Source organism: Myxine glutinosa, chromosome 8 (genome assembly GCF_964187855.1).
Source record: "Myxine glutinosa chromosome 8, kmMyxGlut1.1, whole genome shotgun sequence".
Taxonomy (NCBI): Eukaryota; Metazoa; Chordata; class Myxini; order Myxiniformes; family Myxinidae; genus Myxine; species Myxine glutinosa.
Genome location: NC_136268.1, coordinates 45421305 through 45434998, shown reverse-complemented (window position 1 = coordinate 45434998; position 13694 = coordinate 45421305). Strand labels below are relative to the sequence as shown.

Below are 13694 nucleotides of genomic sequence, written 5' to 3'. Positions count from 1 at the left end.
TATCACTGACGAGGCTGCGAATGGCCAAGCGTTCTTCCTCTGCGATGTTCCGTGTTGGTAGCTTACATAACGAAGTGAAGTGCTAACGTTGTACTGAAGCTCCGCCGTTTGTATCTCATCAAGTTCAACCGAGGGAAAAGCCGACTCAGTAACAGCTATGGATTCAGAAATAGGAATCTTGTCAGGAGTAATGGCATAGTTAAGACCCTTAGAAAGAACTGTAACGTCTTCTTCAGAGAACCCTCTTACAAATTGCGATCTCCATCTCGATTCACCCCACTTTTAGCACCCAGGTTAGAATCCTAAAGAAGCCCTGGATTCATCACGCAATCTTGAGAACTTCTAAACATGGTGAATTTTCACACATTCATGCTGGACTTGCTGCGCATGCAACGTGAACTCCTTCACTCTTTCAAAAGTACACTGGGGAACTGTTGCATCAATGTCACGTGACATAGGTTTACATTTATCACCTAGAACCTCCAGATAAAAATTGGTTGATGTCATCATACATCATATTGTTATTTTTACGTTTATGGGGGGGACTGGGGGGCGGATCGAGAAACACATGACACGAGTGACCACTGTGTATGTGGCTGAGCCGTCTGAGAAAGTGGGAAGATCCTGAGAAAGTGTAGAACAGATAGAACTGCATGGAGTAGCATGGTCCCTGTGCAAGTAGGTAGCCAATCTGGATGTAATAAATAGGGACACATCAGCTTAAGGATTGTTTGTTTGAAAATGCACCATATGAAGCGTGGGGAGTTGTATTAAAATAGCTGGGATCAAGTTAATTAAACGTGCATCCAAACCTCCCTGCAAACATCCACCGGGTGGCAAGAGAAGAGAAGAGCAGAGGAGAGCAAAGCAGATAGCATAGGGCTTTGCCACGTAAGGGAGAGAAAGGGACGGAACAATGATCGTTTCATGGTTGGGGTGGAGCCCAACGCATCGAGTGATGGAGGGCTGTCAAGAGAGCAAGGGGGATGAGCTGAGAGGCAGTGAGGGATCGTGGAGTTCTGAGAAACAAGGGGGGAGCGTTGCTAGGAAGAAAATGAAGGAGCCTGTAACTCTCATTTTTGTGTGCTCAGATGAGTGGAAAGAGTTCTGAGGAGATTTTAGAGGGTCTGAGGAGCAAGCAAGAGGATTGTGCTGAGACTGAGGAGATCTCAAAGAGTTCTGAGGATCTCACAGAGGAGAGGAGAGCTTTAAGGAGATCGTCCTGCCTGCTTGCCTTTGCCCTGTGTCTGCTGTTCTCATCGGCCTGTTCGTCAACCTGCCCATTACCTCCTCATCCCTCCTCATCCTGCCCATCAGCCTGCTCGTGGCTGCTCCATTCACTCGGTTTTATCCGTGTGTGATTGTGCTCATGTGTGTGGCGCCATAGGTTCGTAGTTCTTTTGTATATAGTTATTGTTGAATTAAATTTTCCTTGTTTTTATTTGGAAATACACCCGTTTGGGTTTAAAAGAGATAAGGAGCCTCGTGATTCTCTTCAGTCCTGCACACGAGCGTAAAGTCAGCCATAATTGACACAGTCTGAGGGAGTTAATGTCTGTTCGGCACATCCGTTCAGAGGCAGTGTCAATCGCCCTGGACACGACAATATAACCCCTACAGAATTCTGCGCAGCCAGTTAGTTCATGTTAAGGACAAGATCTGGTAGGACAGGAAACGCGACTTGGTGTATGACCTCAGATGTGGAGACTGACCCATCATGCACTGAAAACCTACATAGGAGAAACTCGACAAACTATTAAAGCTCGTATGAACCAACATCATCGGCCAGCTCATGAAGAGGCTTTGAACTCTGCTATATATACGCACTGAACAAGCATGGTCACATCTTTGATAACATTGACGTGGTCATCTTGGACAGAAAAAAGTATTTTGCTCATGGTGTAAAGAAAACTATTTGGGAAAGAGTTGAATCACCATCTCTCAACAAAAGGGGTGGTTTGCGATTTAATCTGTCATGTACAGTGCATTCAGAAAGTATTCAGACCCCTTCTCTTTTTTCACATTTTGTTATGTTGCAGCCTTATGCTGAAATCGTTTAAATTCATTTTTTCCCTCATCAATATACACTCAATACCCCATAATGATAAAGAGAAAACAGGATTATAGAAAGTTTTGCAAATTTATTAAAAATAAAAAACTGAAATATCACATTGACATAAGTATTCATACCCTTTGCTATGACACTTGAAATTTAGCTCAGGTGCCTCCCATTTCTCTTGATCATCATTGAGATGTTTCTACACCTTGATTGGAATCCACCTGTGGTAAATTCAATTGATTGGACATGATTTGGAAAGGCACACACCTGTCTATATAAGGTCTCACAGCTGACAATGCATATCAGAGCAAAAACCAAGCCATGAGGTCGAAGGAACTGCCTGCAGAGCTCAGAGACAGGATTGTGTCGAGGCACAGATCTGGGGAAGCCTACAAAAAAAATTCTGCTGCATTGAAGGTTCCCAGGAGCACAGTGGCCTCCATAATTCTTAAATGGAAGAAGTTTGGAACAACCAGGACTCTTCCTGGAGCTGGCCGCCCGGCCAAACTGAGCAATCGGGGGAGAAGGGCCTTGGTAAGAGAGGTGACCAAGAACCCGATGGTCACTCTGGCTGATCTCCAGAGGACCTGTGTGGAGATGGGAGAAACTTCCAGAAGGACAACCATCACTGCAACACTCCACCAATCTGGGCTTTATGGCAGTGTGGCCAGACGGAAACCAAACAGTTCAATCTTGGTTTCATCAGACCACAGAATCTTGTTTCTCACATTCTGAGAGTCCTTTAGGTGCTTTTCTGCAAACTCCAAGCAGGCTTTCATGTGTCTTTCACTGAGGAGAGGCTTCCGTCTGGCCACTCTGCCATAAAGCCCAGATCGGTGGAGTGTTGCAGTGATGGTTGTCCTTCTGGAAGTTTCTCCCATCTCCACACAGGTCCTCTGGAGATCAGCCAGAGTGACCATCGGGTTCTTGGTCACCTCTATTACCAAGGCCCTTCTCCCCCAATTGCCCAGTTTGGCCGGCCAGCTCTAGGAAGAGTCCTGTTTGCTCCAAACTTCTTCCATTTAAGAATTATGGAGGCCACTGTGCTCCTGGGAACCTTCAATGCAGCAGAATTTTTTTTGTAGGCTTCCCCAGATCTGTGCCTCGACACAATCCTGTCTCTGAGCTCTGCAGGCAGTTCCTTCGACCTCATGGCTTGGTTTTTGCTCTGATATGCATTGTCAGCTGTGAGACCTTATATAGACAGGTGTGTGCCTTTCCAAATCATGTCCAATCAGTTGAATTTACCACAGGTGGACTCCAATCAAGGTGTAGAAACATCTCAAAGATGATCAAGAGAAATGGGAGGCACATGAGCTAAATTTCAAGTGTCATAGCAAAGGGTCTGAATACTTATGTAAATGTAATATTTAATTTTTTCTTTTCAATAAATCTGCAAAACTTTCTAAAATCCTGTTTTCTCTTTGTCATTATGGGGTATTGAGTAGATTGATGAGGGAAAAATGAATTTAAACGATTTCAGCATGAGGCTGCAACATAACAAAATGTGAAAAAAGTGAAGGGGTCTGAATACTTTCTGAATGCACTGTATGTGGGACAACGCTGTAACATCTTTCCCATGCCATCTACAACCGTCACGTGACGCCCGGATTGGTCTACAGAACAATCCACCCTACAAATGGTGGAGGTCACATGGCAATTCTCAAGCTTCTTCACTTCAATATCTGCCATGACCAAGGCGAGTGGATTCTCACTGAAACATTGGCTCTGCCGACTAGTAAGTCCAGTCCTTTTTAATTATGAGCTTTTATCAGTCTCAATGCTGTTTCACAAAAACTAATTTTCCATAATTTTACCCAACAGGTTTATTTGAGCACACGACGTGGAGCCTGGGTGCTGAATCGGGTTTCACATAATGGTTATCCAATTGATATTGTTATCAGTAGACGCTACCTGGGCCTTATCCCCAAGCCTCTGCTCAACTTTTTTGGTGAACGACAACTGAACAGCCGGTTTAACCATTCCAACTATGGTTTACAGCCCAGTCACAGGTAAGTGTTGCTTTATTTTTTTTCTTTAAATGATTGGATTGAGGAATATGTGGTCATTTACCTAAAGAAATGCATGAACTAATCTTCTGCTTGTATAACTTGAAATCTAGTATAACTTGTATAACTAATCTTGAAATGCATGAAATAATGCATGAACTAATCATGAAAATCCTCCGCTTCCGAATCCTTCCGGTGAGGAAGCGTCCTTCGAGCTCTCCACGTCATCACAGTTAAGTACTTTCCCATTCGTGTCTTTGTCAAATTTCCACCAACTTCTTTCCACTCATCCCAACTCTCTCTTCCTCATATGTGGGGACTTCAATTGTCATCATGCCAGCTGGCTGGGTGTGGGTACCTTTCTCACCAGCTATGGCACCTCAGAAAAGCACTTCTGCGACTCACTGGGACTGACACAATCTGTCCATTTCCCGACCTGGATCTCAGTCAACGGAGCATCTTCTATTCTGGACTTGGTTATGACTAACTTCCCTGCAAATGTCTGCTGCTCTTCTGCTCCAATCGGTTCTTCTGATCATGTGCTTGTTAAAGTGGACATCTCTCTGGCCATTCTCAGAGAGCCTCCTCAGCGTCAACGAGTCTGGCATTTCACTCAGGCTGACTGGCATGGTCTTCAAGCAGCCATTAATCATCTGTACTGGTCTGCCATCTCTCTGCCTCTGACATCAACTCTTCCTGGGAATTCTTCCAAAGTAAACTGCTCTCTCTCTGTCATGCACAGATTTATCCCTTCTCATCTTCAGTTGTCTTACCCTTCCTCCCATCCATGGTACACTGAATCTTGTGGGGAGGCAGTTGCCCTGAAACAACTTGCCTTTGCCTCTTGGAAGGCTTATCCAACTGAAGGCAATCCCAGTTCCTTTCACAAAGCTCGGAACAAGTGTGTGTCTACCCCCAGGAGAGCCAGGAAACAATATCTCTCCAATCTCAAGACTGAATTCTCAAACCTGTTTCCTTCCTCCAAATCCTCGTGGCGTCTGGTCAAATCTGTTTCTGGTGTTTGTTCCCCTTCCATCCCCTCCCTTACCTCAGCTGACACCGCTTGTGACAAAGCCGAATGCCTCAACTCTGTGTTTGCCTCAAAATATTTTGTCCCAAACCCATCTCCCTCTGTACCCACCTCAGCCAGTCAAACCCAGCTTCTCCTGCACTCTGTGTCCTTCTCTCCTGACAAGGTGTAGAAGTTTCTGTCGAACCTTGACTCTGATTCTGCAACTGGACCAGACGGCATCAGCCCACGGGTCATAAAATCCTGCTCTGCCTCTCTTGCACACACTCTCTCTCTTTGTTCTCTTCACCCTCTCTTTTGCTCAAGGTCATCTGCTATCTGCGTGGAAATCAGTCAACATTCCCGCTTTACACAAAAAAGATGCAAAAACAGATCTTTGCAACTACAGACCAATCAGCCTGCTCACAATGATCAGCAAAGTCATGGAATCCATCATCGCTTCTGACATCAAATCCTTCCTCTTCTCCAATGGCTTGATCTCGGATCATCAATTTGGATTCAGATCAGGTCATTCTACTCTGGACATGCTGCTTCTGCTGTCTCAACATGGAAGGAGGTCCTCAATGCCAAACAGGAATTCAGAGCTGTCTTGACATATCGCGTGCCTTCGATACGGTCTGGCACCCCACCCTGCTCACCAAACACTCCTCGTATGGTATCCATGGAAACCTCCATGCATGGCTTGCAGACTTCCTTTCTGGTTGCAGTCAACATGTGACCCTGAGTGGAATTCTCTATTCTCCCCTTCCTGTTCAGGCTGGAGATCCTCAAGTGAGTGGTCTGATGTTTTTTTGGGGGTTTTTTGTTTTTTTCTGGTATACAGAATCAAAGCTCGTGTAAGAGCAAACACATTGAACATGAAAACATGCACAGACACATAAAACATACAATGAAGGGAGGGAGAGGGAGAGGGAAGCACACAAGTACAACAACAGTAGAGAACGAGAACGTAGGTAGATCTGTTGAAGGGGGCGGGCTGGGTAGGAGGGAGGGGTACACAGTACAAAGCAAATGAACACTACTAGGAATTTCACTACCAGGAATTTCAGGAAAGAAGTTGGGGATTGAAAGAGGCGGATTTAGGGTGTTTTAACGGGGGTAGAAAAGATCAACGTTTTGGGAAGGGGAAGGCAAGATATGGTGATGAACAGCTGTTTTAAAGACCTGAACGGAGGAGAGGGATTGAAGAGAGTGTGGGAGTTTGTGTCCAGAGGTGGAATAAAAGAGGATTTAAAGAGTGAAGGTGAGCAGAGAGTCTTGATTTTGGCAGTTTCACCAGAAGATGGTTGCTGGCAGATGTTGTCCATCCTGTAGGAATATTTGGGGGTCAGAGCACAGACAGAGGAGGGGGAGCAAGGCCGGAGAGGAGTCGGTAGAAGACAGAAAGACCACCTACCTTCCTGCAGTAAGCGAGAGAAAAGCCCTCAGAATCAGCTTCATCGCGGGAGATTCCAATGATTCTGAATGCTTTGGTTTCAACCACGTTGAGCCGAGCTAGGTGTGAGGCAGGAGCACCAGCCCAGAGGGGAGAGCAGTATTCCATTGAGCTGCGGATGAAAGCCTTGTATGTGGTGACGAGCTCAGGCGTGCCAAGGAAGGACTTCGCACGACGGAGGATGCCCAGTCGGCGACTGGCTTTGGAGGCCAGATTTGAAATATGGTTTTCCCAGGAAAGATCATGGCAGATAGTGAGACCCAAAAGCTTGAGTGACAGAACTTCTTCAAGAGGATTGTTCATAAAGTAGATGGGAGGGTTGTCCAGACGGTCTTTTCGAAGAGACAAAGTGAGAGTGTGAGATTTGATTAAAGTGATTGAAAGACATGTTCCACTTGTTTGACCAGTTTGTGATTTTGTCCAGTTCTGCAGAGAGTGAAGAGGCTGCTGTCTGCCGATTTGAGGGTTGAGATATTGAGTGGCAGAGAGTGGAGATGTGGAGAGAGTCTTCATTCATTAAGATTAAGACATTATTGAGAGCAGAGAGTCTTTTTTAATGATCTCTCTGACTCTCTGGAAAATCCTCTCTTTCTCTTTGCTGATGACTCCACTCTATGCCGCTCCATATCTCAACCCTCAGATCGGCAGGCAGCAGCCTCTTCACTCTCTGCAGACCTGTACAATATCACAAACTGGTCAAAAAAGTGGAACATGTCTTTCATTCGTGAAAAATCTCACACTCTCACTTTGTCTCTCCGAAAAGACCATCTGAACAACCCTCCCATCTACTTTCTGTACAATCCTCTTGAAGAAGTTCTTTCACCGAAGCTTTTGGGTCTCACTATCTGCCATGATCTTTCCTGGGAAAACTACATTTCCAAGCTGGGTTCCAAAGCCAGTCACCGACTGGGCATCCTCCGTCGTGTGAAGTCCTTTCTGGGCACTTCTGAGCTCCTCACCACGTACAAAGCTTTCATCCGCAGCTCAATGGAATACTGCTCTCCCCTCTGGGCTAGTGCTCCTGCCTCACACATAGCTCGGCTTTGCGCTGTTGAAACCAAGGCATTCAGAATCATTGATGTCTCCCGCGATGACGTTTATTCTGAGGGTCTGTCTCTGTCTCTGTCTGTCTGTCTGTCTGTCTGTCTGTCTCTCTCTCTCTCTCTCTCTCTCTCTCTCTCTCTGCAGGCTGGTTGGTGGTCTTTCTGTCTTCTACAGACTCCTCTCCGGCCTTGCTCCCTCTGCTCTGTCTGTGCTCTGTACCCCCCAAATATTCCTGCAGGACACACAAGATCTGCCAGAAACCCTCTTCTGGGGAAACTGCCAAAATCAAGACTCTCTGCTCACCTTCACTCTTTCATTCCACTTTTCTCCTGCCTCTGGAACAACGATCTGGCACTCGTTACATCAAAACCTCAAACTTGGGAGTGAAAGTGATCTTTTTATCCCTCGTGCCCAATGCTCATGCAGTCTACTGGGAGTGGCCTACATGCCTGACCAAAGTTATTGATAAGTACTGCTCAAGTGATAACCACTTACCTATCATCATGCCTTCCTAACCATGCATGCTCTTACCAATCATGTTATACTGTACAGTCACGTGAAAAAGTAAGTGCACCCCATGTAAAGTTTTGACTTTTTCAACATATTTCAACATACAGCTATTTGATCTTCATTTCAACAATATTGATAGATAAAGGTGATATAATATAACAAATATCATGAAACATTTACCTTTTGTAGTCCATTGTATAATTTAAATAAACATAAATGCAAATTTCGCATGTGGAAAAAGTAAGTACACCCTTGGCTCTAATAGGTGGTATTGCCCCCTTTGGCAGAAACAACCTCAAGTAGGCGTTTCTTATAACTGTCTACCAGTCTCTGACATCGACTGGGAGAAATTTTTGCCCACTCCTCCATGCAGAATTCTTTCAGCTGTGCGATGTTTGAGGGGTTTCTTGCATGCACAGCTCGTTTCAAATCCTCCCACAACATCTCGATGGGATTTAGATCCGGGCTTTGACTTGGCCATTCCAGAACCCTCCATTTCTTTCTTTTCAGCCATTCCTTGGTGGATTTATTGGTATGTTTAGGCTCATTGTCAGGTTGCAAGGTCCACCTTCGGTTGAGCTTCAACTCTCCGACAGATGGCCTCACATTATCCTCAAGCACCCTCTGGTACAATGAAGAATTCATAGTGGATACTATGATGGTGAGCTGCCCAGGCCCTGATACAGCAAAGCTGCCCCAAACCATAATATTTCCACCACCATGCTTTACAGTTGGTATCAGGTTCTTGTGGTCAAATGCTGTCTTTGGTTTTCACCAAACATGTCTTCTGGTACTGTGGCCAAATATCTCTACCTTTGACTCATCTGTCAAGAGCACATTGTTCCAGAAGTGCTGGTCTTTGCCTCGGTGTTCATTGACAAACTTTAGTCTTGCCCTGATGTTCTTTCTTTACAGCAAAGGTTTCCTCCTCGCACACCTCCCATGTAGATCAAATTTGTGCAGCCTCTTTCTTATGGTTGACTCGTGCCCTTTGACCTCAACAGTGGCAAGAGCTACCTGTAGGTCCCATGATGACATTCTGGGGTTCTTAGAGACTTCTTTCAGCATCTTGCGGTCTGCTCTCGGGCTGAACTTGCTGGGGCGGCCTGGCCTGAACAAGTTGGCAGTTGTTTGGAATCTTCTCCACTTGTAGATGATCTTCCGGACAGTCGAATGATTGATTTCAAATTGTTTGGAGATCTTTTTAAATCCCTTCCCAGACTCGTAGGCATCTATAACCTTCTTTCTAAAGGCCTCAGAGAGCTCTTTTGATCTAGGCATGGTGACGCCGCACACTTCAACCACAAAGAGCAAAGCAAACTAAATGTCTGAAGTTTAAATAAGACAGATTCCTCCAAGATCCTCTCTAACGATGTTCTAATCATTTGCACCTGAGCTGGTGCACCTGATTCTAATTTTAGGTATTTAAAGTAGTGATAAATGTCGGGGTGTACTTACTTTTTCATGTGACTGTATATCGTTTTTGGTCCGATCTCTCAATGGTGAGGAATCGCTTTAAAATCTCGTATCCGGAACCGGATATTGACCAAAATCTAATGAATTGGTCCTTGTCACACACCCAAACTGTCCACCAAATTTTATCTGAATCCGTCGATAACATTTTTAGATATCCTGCTCACAGTCACCACAGACGGGAGTGAAAACATAACCTTCGTCCACATTCGGTGGTGGAGGTAGTAATAGCAATGTAAAGTGCATTTAAGTATTTCACCTTTTCTACGCTAAATCAATCCACCTTTGAATACGCTGTTCACCAATTAATGAGCGTGTTCACTGAGCGTGTGGTTTCCCGTTTTTGGAGTTCTTTTATTGATGGTGCCACAATTACCATAAAGATCTGTCATTGTTGCACATCATCATCATTTATAAGTAAAATATTTACATATAAAATGAAACTCAGTGGTGATGAAAGAAGTTGATGGAGGTGTGCACAGTTTTAATATTTACAGACAACATAAATTAACAAAATCCCATGGCTCATCATTGATTGGTACATCTGCCTGGTGGGTGCCACTTACAGCACCACTGTCATGGCATTGTTGTTACAATTCCTACTCCAGGAATGTAAATTCCAATTCCAGGAATGTAAATTCCTACTTCCTGCATCTTTGAGGTTTAATCACATTTTACCTAACTCCTGCTACTTCCTGTGTCTTGGATGTTTTCTTGTTATTTTCTTTATTTTATATTCACACAATAGAGTTTCAGTACTTTGTGTGGTCAGAAGCATTTTAAGAGTGTGGTTGCACACGTCATCTCATCAGTGCTTTCCTCCAGCAATGAAAGCCCGATTACTGAGCCTGAGTGAGGAGGTGGGGTTTCGATAGTGATATGGTAATTGAGCAAGTTTGACATGGGTTCCAGAAGCTTGTAATCCAATTCCTTTATACCACCATCTTCAGCCAGATTTTAATCCACCTTTGGTATGCAACCATAATAGTCCTCACCTAACCCATAGCATGTTGACATGATGTATCCATTCCTGTTTGATACACAAATCTCTAACTGGTATGTATTGGCACAGATTTCGAAGTCAGCATCCAACAATCAATGATGACCTTCCGAACCGCATCATTACTGGCAGCGTGATCGTGAAAACAAATGTTGCAGAATTTTCAGAAACAGGTGCAATATTTGATGATGGCTCTGAAGTCGACAACCTGGACTTCATCATATTTGCCACTGGCTACACCTTCTGCTTCTCCTTCCTTGAAGTAGATCACACACTAACTGTACATGGGAATGTCGTTTCTCTTTACAAGAATGTGTTCTTGCCATCCCTGTCACGGCCAACACTTGCAATCATCGGCCTAGTTCAACCCTTAGGAGCAGTCATGCCCATTGCAGAGATGCAGGGCCGCTGGGCAACACGCATCTTCAAAGGTGCCACTGCATACCTACAACAACACAACAACAACATGCATTTTAAGGCCATTTTCCCTGCTAGAGCAGGGGTTAGCTTTGCGGTCCCCATGACAATCTTCTCCATTTCGCCCTATTTTCTGCATCTCTCCTTGTTAACCCCCTTGCCCGCATTTCTTCTTCCACCATCTTTAACCAAGTCTTTCTCGGTCTTCCCCGTCCTCTACTTCCTTCTACATTCATTTCCATCACTCTTCTCAACCAGTTACTTTCATCCTTCCTCAACACATGACCAAACCATCTCAACCTGTTCCTCTTCACAGCATCAATCACAGGTTCTATTCCCATCATCTTTCGCAATTCATAATTTGTCTTCCTCTCTCTCAACGATGCTCCGCACATCCACCGAACCATTCGCATTTCCCACCCTTTCCAGGCTTCATTGCTGCTCTACGTTCATTACCCATGTCTCGCTCCCATAAATCATAACACTTCTCACACATGCAGCATACACCTTTCCCTTCAGCTTCAACGACACTCCCCTCCTCATCAGCACGCCACTCAGTTCCCGAAACTTCTTCCATGCACATCTCACTCTAGCAACTGTTGCCGAGTCTGATCCACCTTCTCCATTCAGCATGTCTCAGAGGTAGCAAAATGTTTCACACCTTCCAGCTTCACGCAGTCTCCAAGATCCAACGCAACATTTCCTCCATCTGCAGCTCCCTCTGTGCACACCTTACATTTGAATGGAGCTGCCACACTGGTTAATGACCCTCTCAGACCACTACATTTTTGATGAACCCACTCAGCGCACATTGTACATTGAATGGAGTTCACTCCGACACCCTTCCTGCACACAGCACATAGCCACTTCCCAGTTCTTTCCACCTCACCACATGCTTTACCACTTGCCATCACCTTCGTCTTTCCTATATTCACCTTCAGACCTTTTGTCTCCATACATTCCTTCCACTTGTTCATCTTTTCCTTCAGTCCATCCATACTTTCCGCAATCAACACCAGATCATCTGCATACAACAACTCCCACGGTAAACCCTCCTTTAGGTTCTGAGCCAGCACCTCCATCACAGCTACAAATAGTAGTGGACTTAGAACCGACCCCTGATGCACTCCCACCTTCACCTCAAACTCACCACTGTTCCCGTCCTTCGTCCTTTCAGCTGTGCGCGCTCTTTTGTACATTGCCATCACTACTCTGATCAACCATTCCTCCACTTCTAACTTCTTCAATGTCCATGTCAATACTTCGCGTGGAACCCTATCGAATGCTTTCTCCAGATCAACAAACCCAAGAAACAACTTCTTCCTCTTCTCCATGTACTTCTCCTGCAACTGCCTCACAATAAAGAGAGCGTCTGTCGTCCCTCTTCCTGGCATAAATCCAAACTGCATTTCGTCGATCTTCACCTTCTTCCATATCCTCCTCTCCAACACCCTTTCCAATACCTTCATTCCATGCTCCAATAACTTTATCGCTCGGTACGGGCCACACTCCAGAGGGTCACCTTTCCCCTTGTATAGAGGGACGAGGGTACTCAGTTCCCAAACCACTGGAATGCGGCCTTCTTTCACCACCAGATTACAGATCTCTGTCATTCTCTTCACACCCCAACTTCCTGCTGCCTTCAACATATCTCCCACAACTCCCGTCGGCTCTCCCGCTTTTCTACTCTTCATTGCTTTTATCGCTTCCTCAACTTCCTTCTCAGTTATCTTCTCTGCCGGTCCTAAAACTGGGTTACTCTCTATGTTGCCATCCCATTCATTCTCTGTATTCAACAGCATTTCCATATATCTTTTCCATCTTCCTTTAATTCCATCTGGGTCCACAACAATTTGTCCCACTTCATCCTTCAAGCAACTCACCACCATCACATCACACCTCTCTTTCGCTATCTGCTTTGCAATCCTGAATACCGCTCTCTGACCCTCTTCCGAATCCAAGCGTTCTCCGAACATTTTCCGACATGCCTCCTGCCCTGCGCCTTTGCTACCTATTTCTTTGCAGCCTTCTTGGCTGCCTTATAACTTTCATGCTCTGCTTTTTCTGCTCCCGTACCCTTCGCCTTCTGCCACTCCTTGAACTTCTTCCTCTTCTTGTCAATCCTCTTTCCAACTTCATCATCCCACCACCATGTTTCCGAGTGCCTCGGTGGTTCTTTTGTCCATCCACATACCTCACCAACGGCTCGGCTCTCAACAGACTATCTTTCATTGACATCCAACCACATTCAAGCTCAACCACATCATCCTCTCCCCTACTCAGCCTCTCTTTTAATGCCTCCCTTACTGTCACCTCTTTCAACCTCCACACCTTCATTCTCGGTTGGTACTTCACCCGCCGAGCTCTCCTCGCACCTTTCACCCTTATGTCGCAGACAACCAAGTGGTGCTGTGAAACAGCCTCCTCCCCCGGGATCACCTTTGTGTCCCGGAGGTGCCCCCTATCTCGCCTACGCACCATCAGGTAGTCAACGGTTGTCGTCGACCCACCTGACATGTATGTAACAAGCTTATTATCCCCTTTCTGGAACTGAGTATTACAAATCAACAAATTAGCTCCATCAGCAAACTCCAAAATCCTTTCACCTTCTCCATTTCTCACACCATATCCGTAACCCCCATGAACTCCCTCAAAACCGTCCATACTCCTTCCCACATGTCCATTTAGGTCTCCTCCTACCACAACAACTTCCTCAT

General features: G+C 45.3%; 2 protein-coding genes across 4 annotated transcripts in view; one reads left to right on the top strand and one right to left on the bottom strand.

Annotated features, from left to right (window-relative positions):
• LOC137432443 (uncharacterized) overlaps window positions 1–13694 on the bottom strand; it is an 82560-nt gene that overhangs the window by 23499 nt on the left and 45367 nt on the right. The window lies entirely within an intron of this gene.
• FMO5 (flavin containing dimethylaniline monoxygenase 5) overlaps window positions 1–13694 on the top strand; it is a 67750-nt gene that overhangs the window by 49207 nt on the left and 4849 nt on the right. Inside the window, exons 5-6 of one of the 3 annotated variants that reach the window (XM_068124383.2) lie at window positions 3884–4071; window positions 10633–10991. In XM_068124383.2, the coding sequence (XP_067980484.2) occupies window positions 3884–4071; window positions 10633–10991 (547 nt within the window). The remainder of the gene's footprint in view (window positions 1–3883; window positions 4072–10632; window positions 10992–13694) is intronic. The other 2 variants (XM_068124385.2, XM_068124384.2) reach the window with 2 other exon arrangements.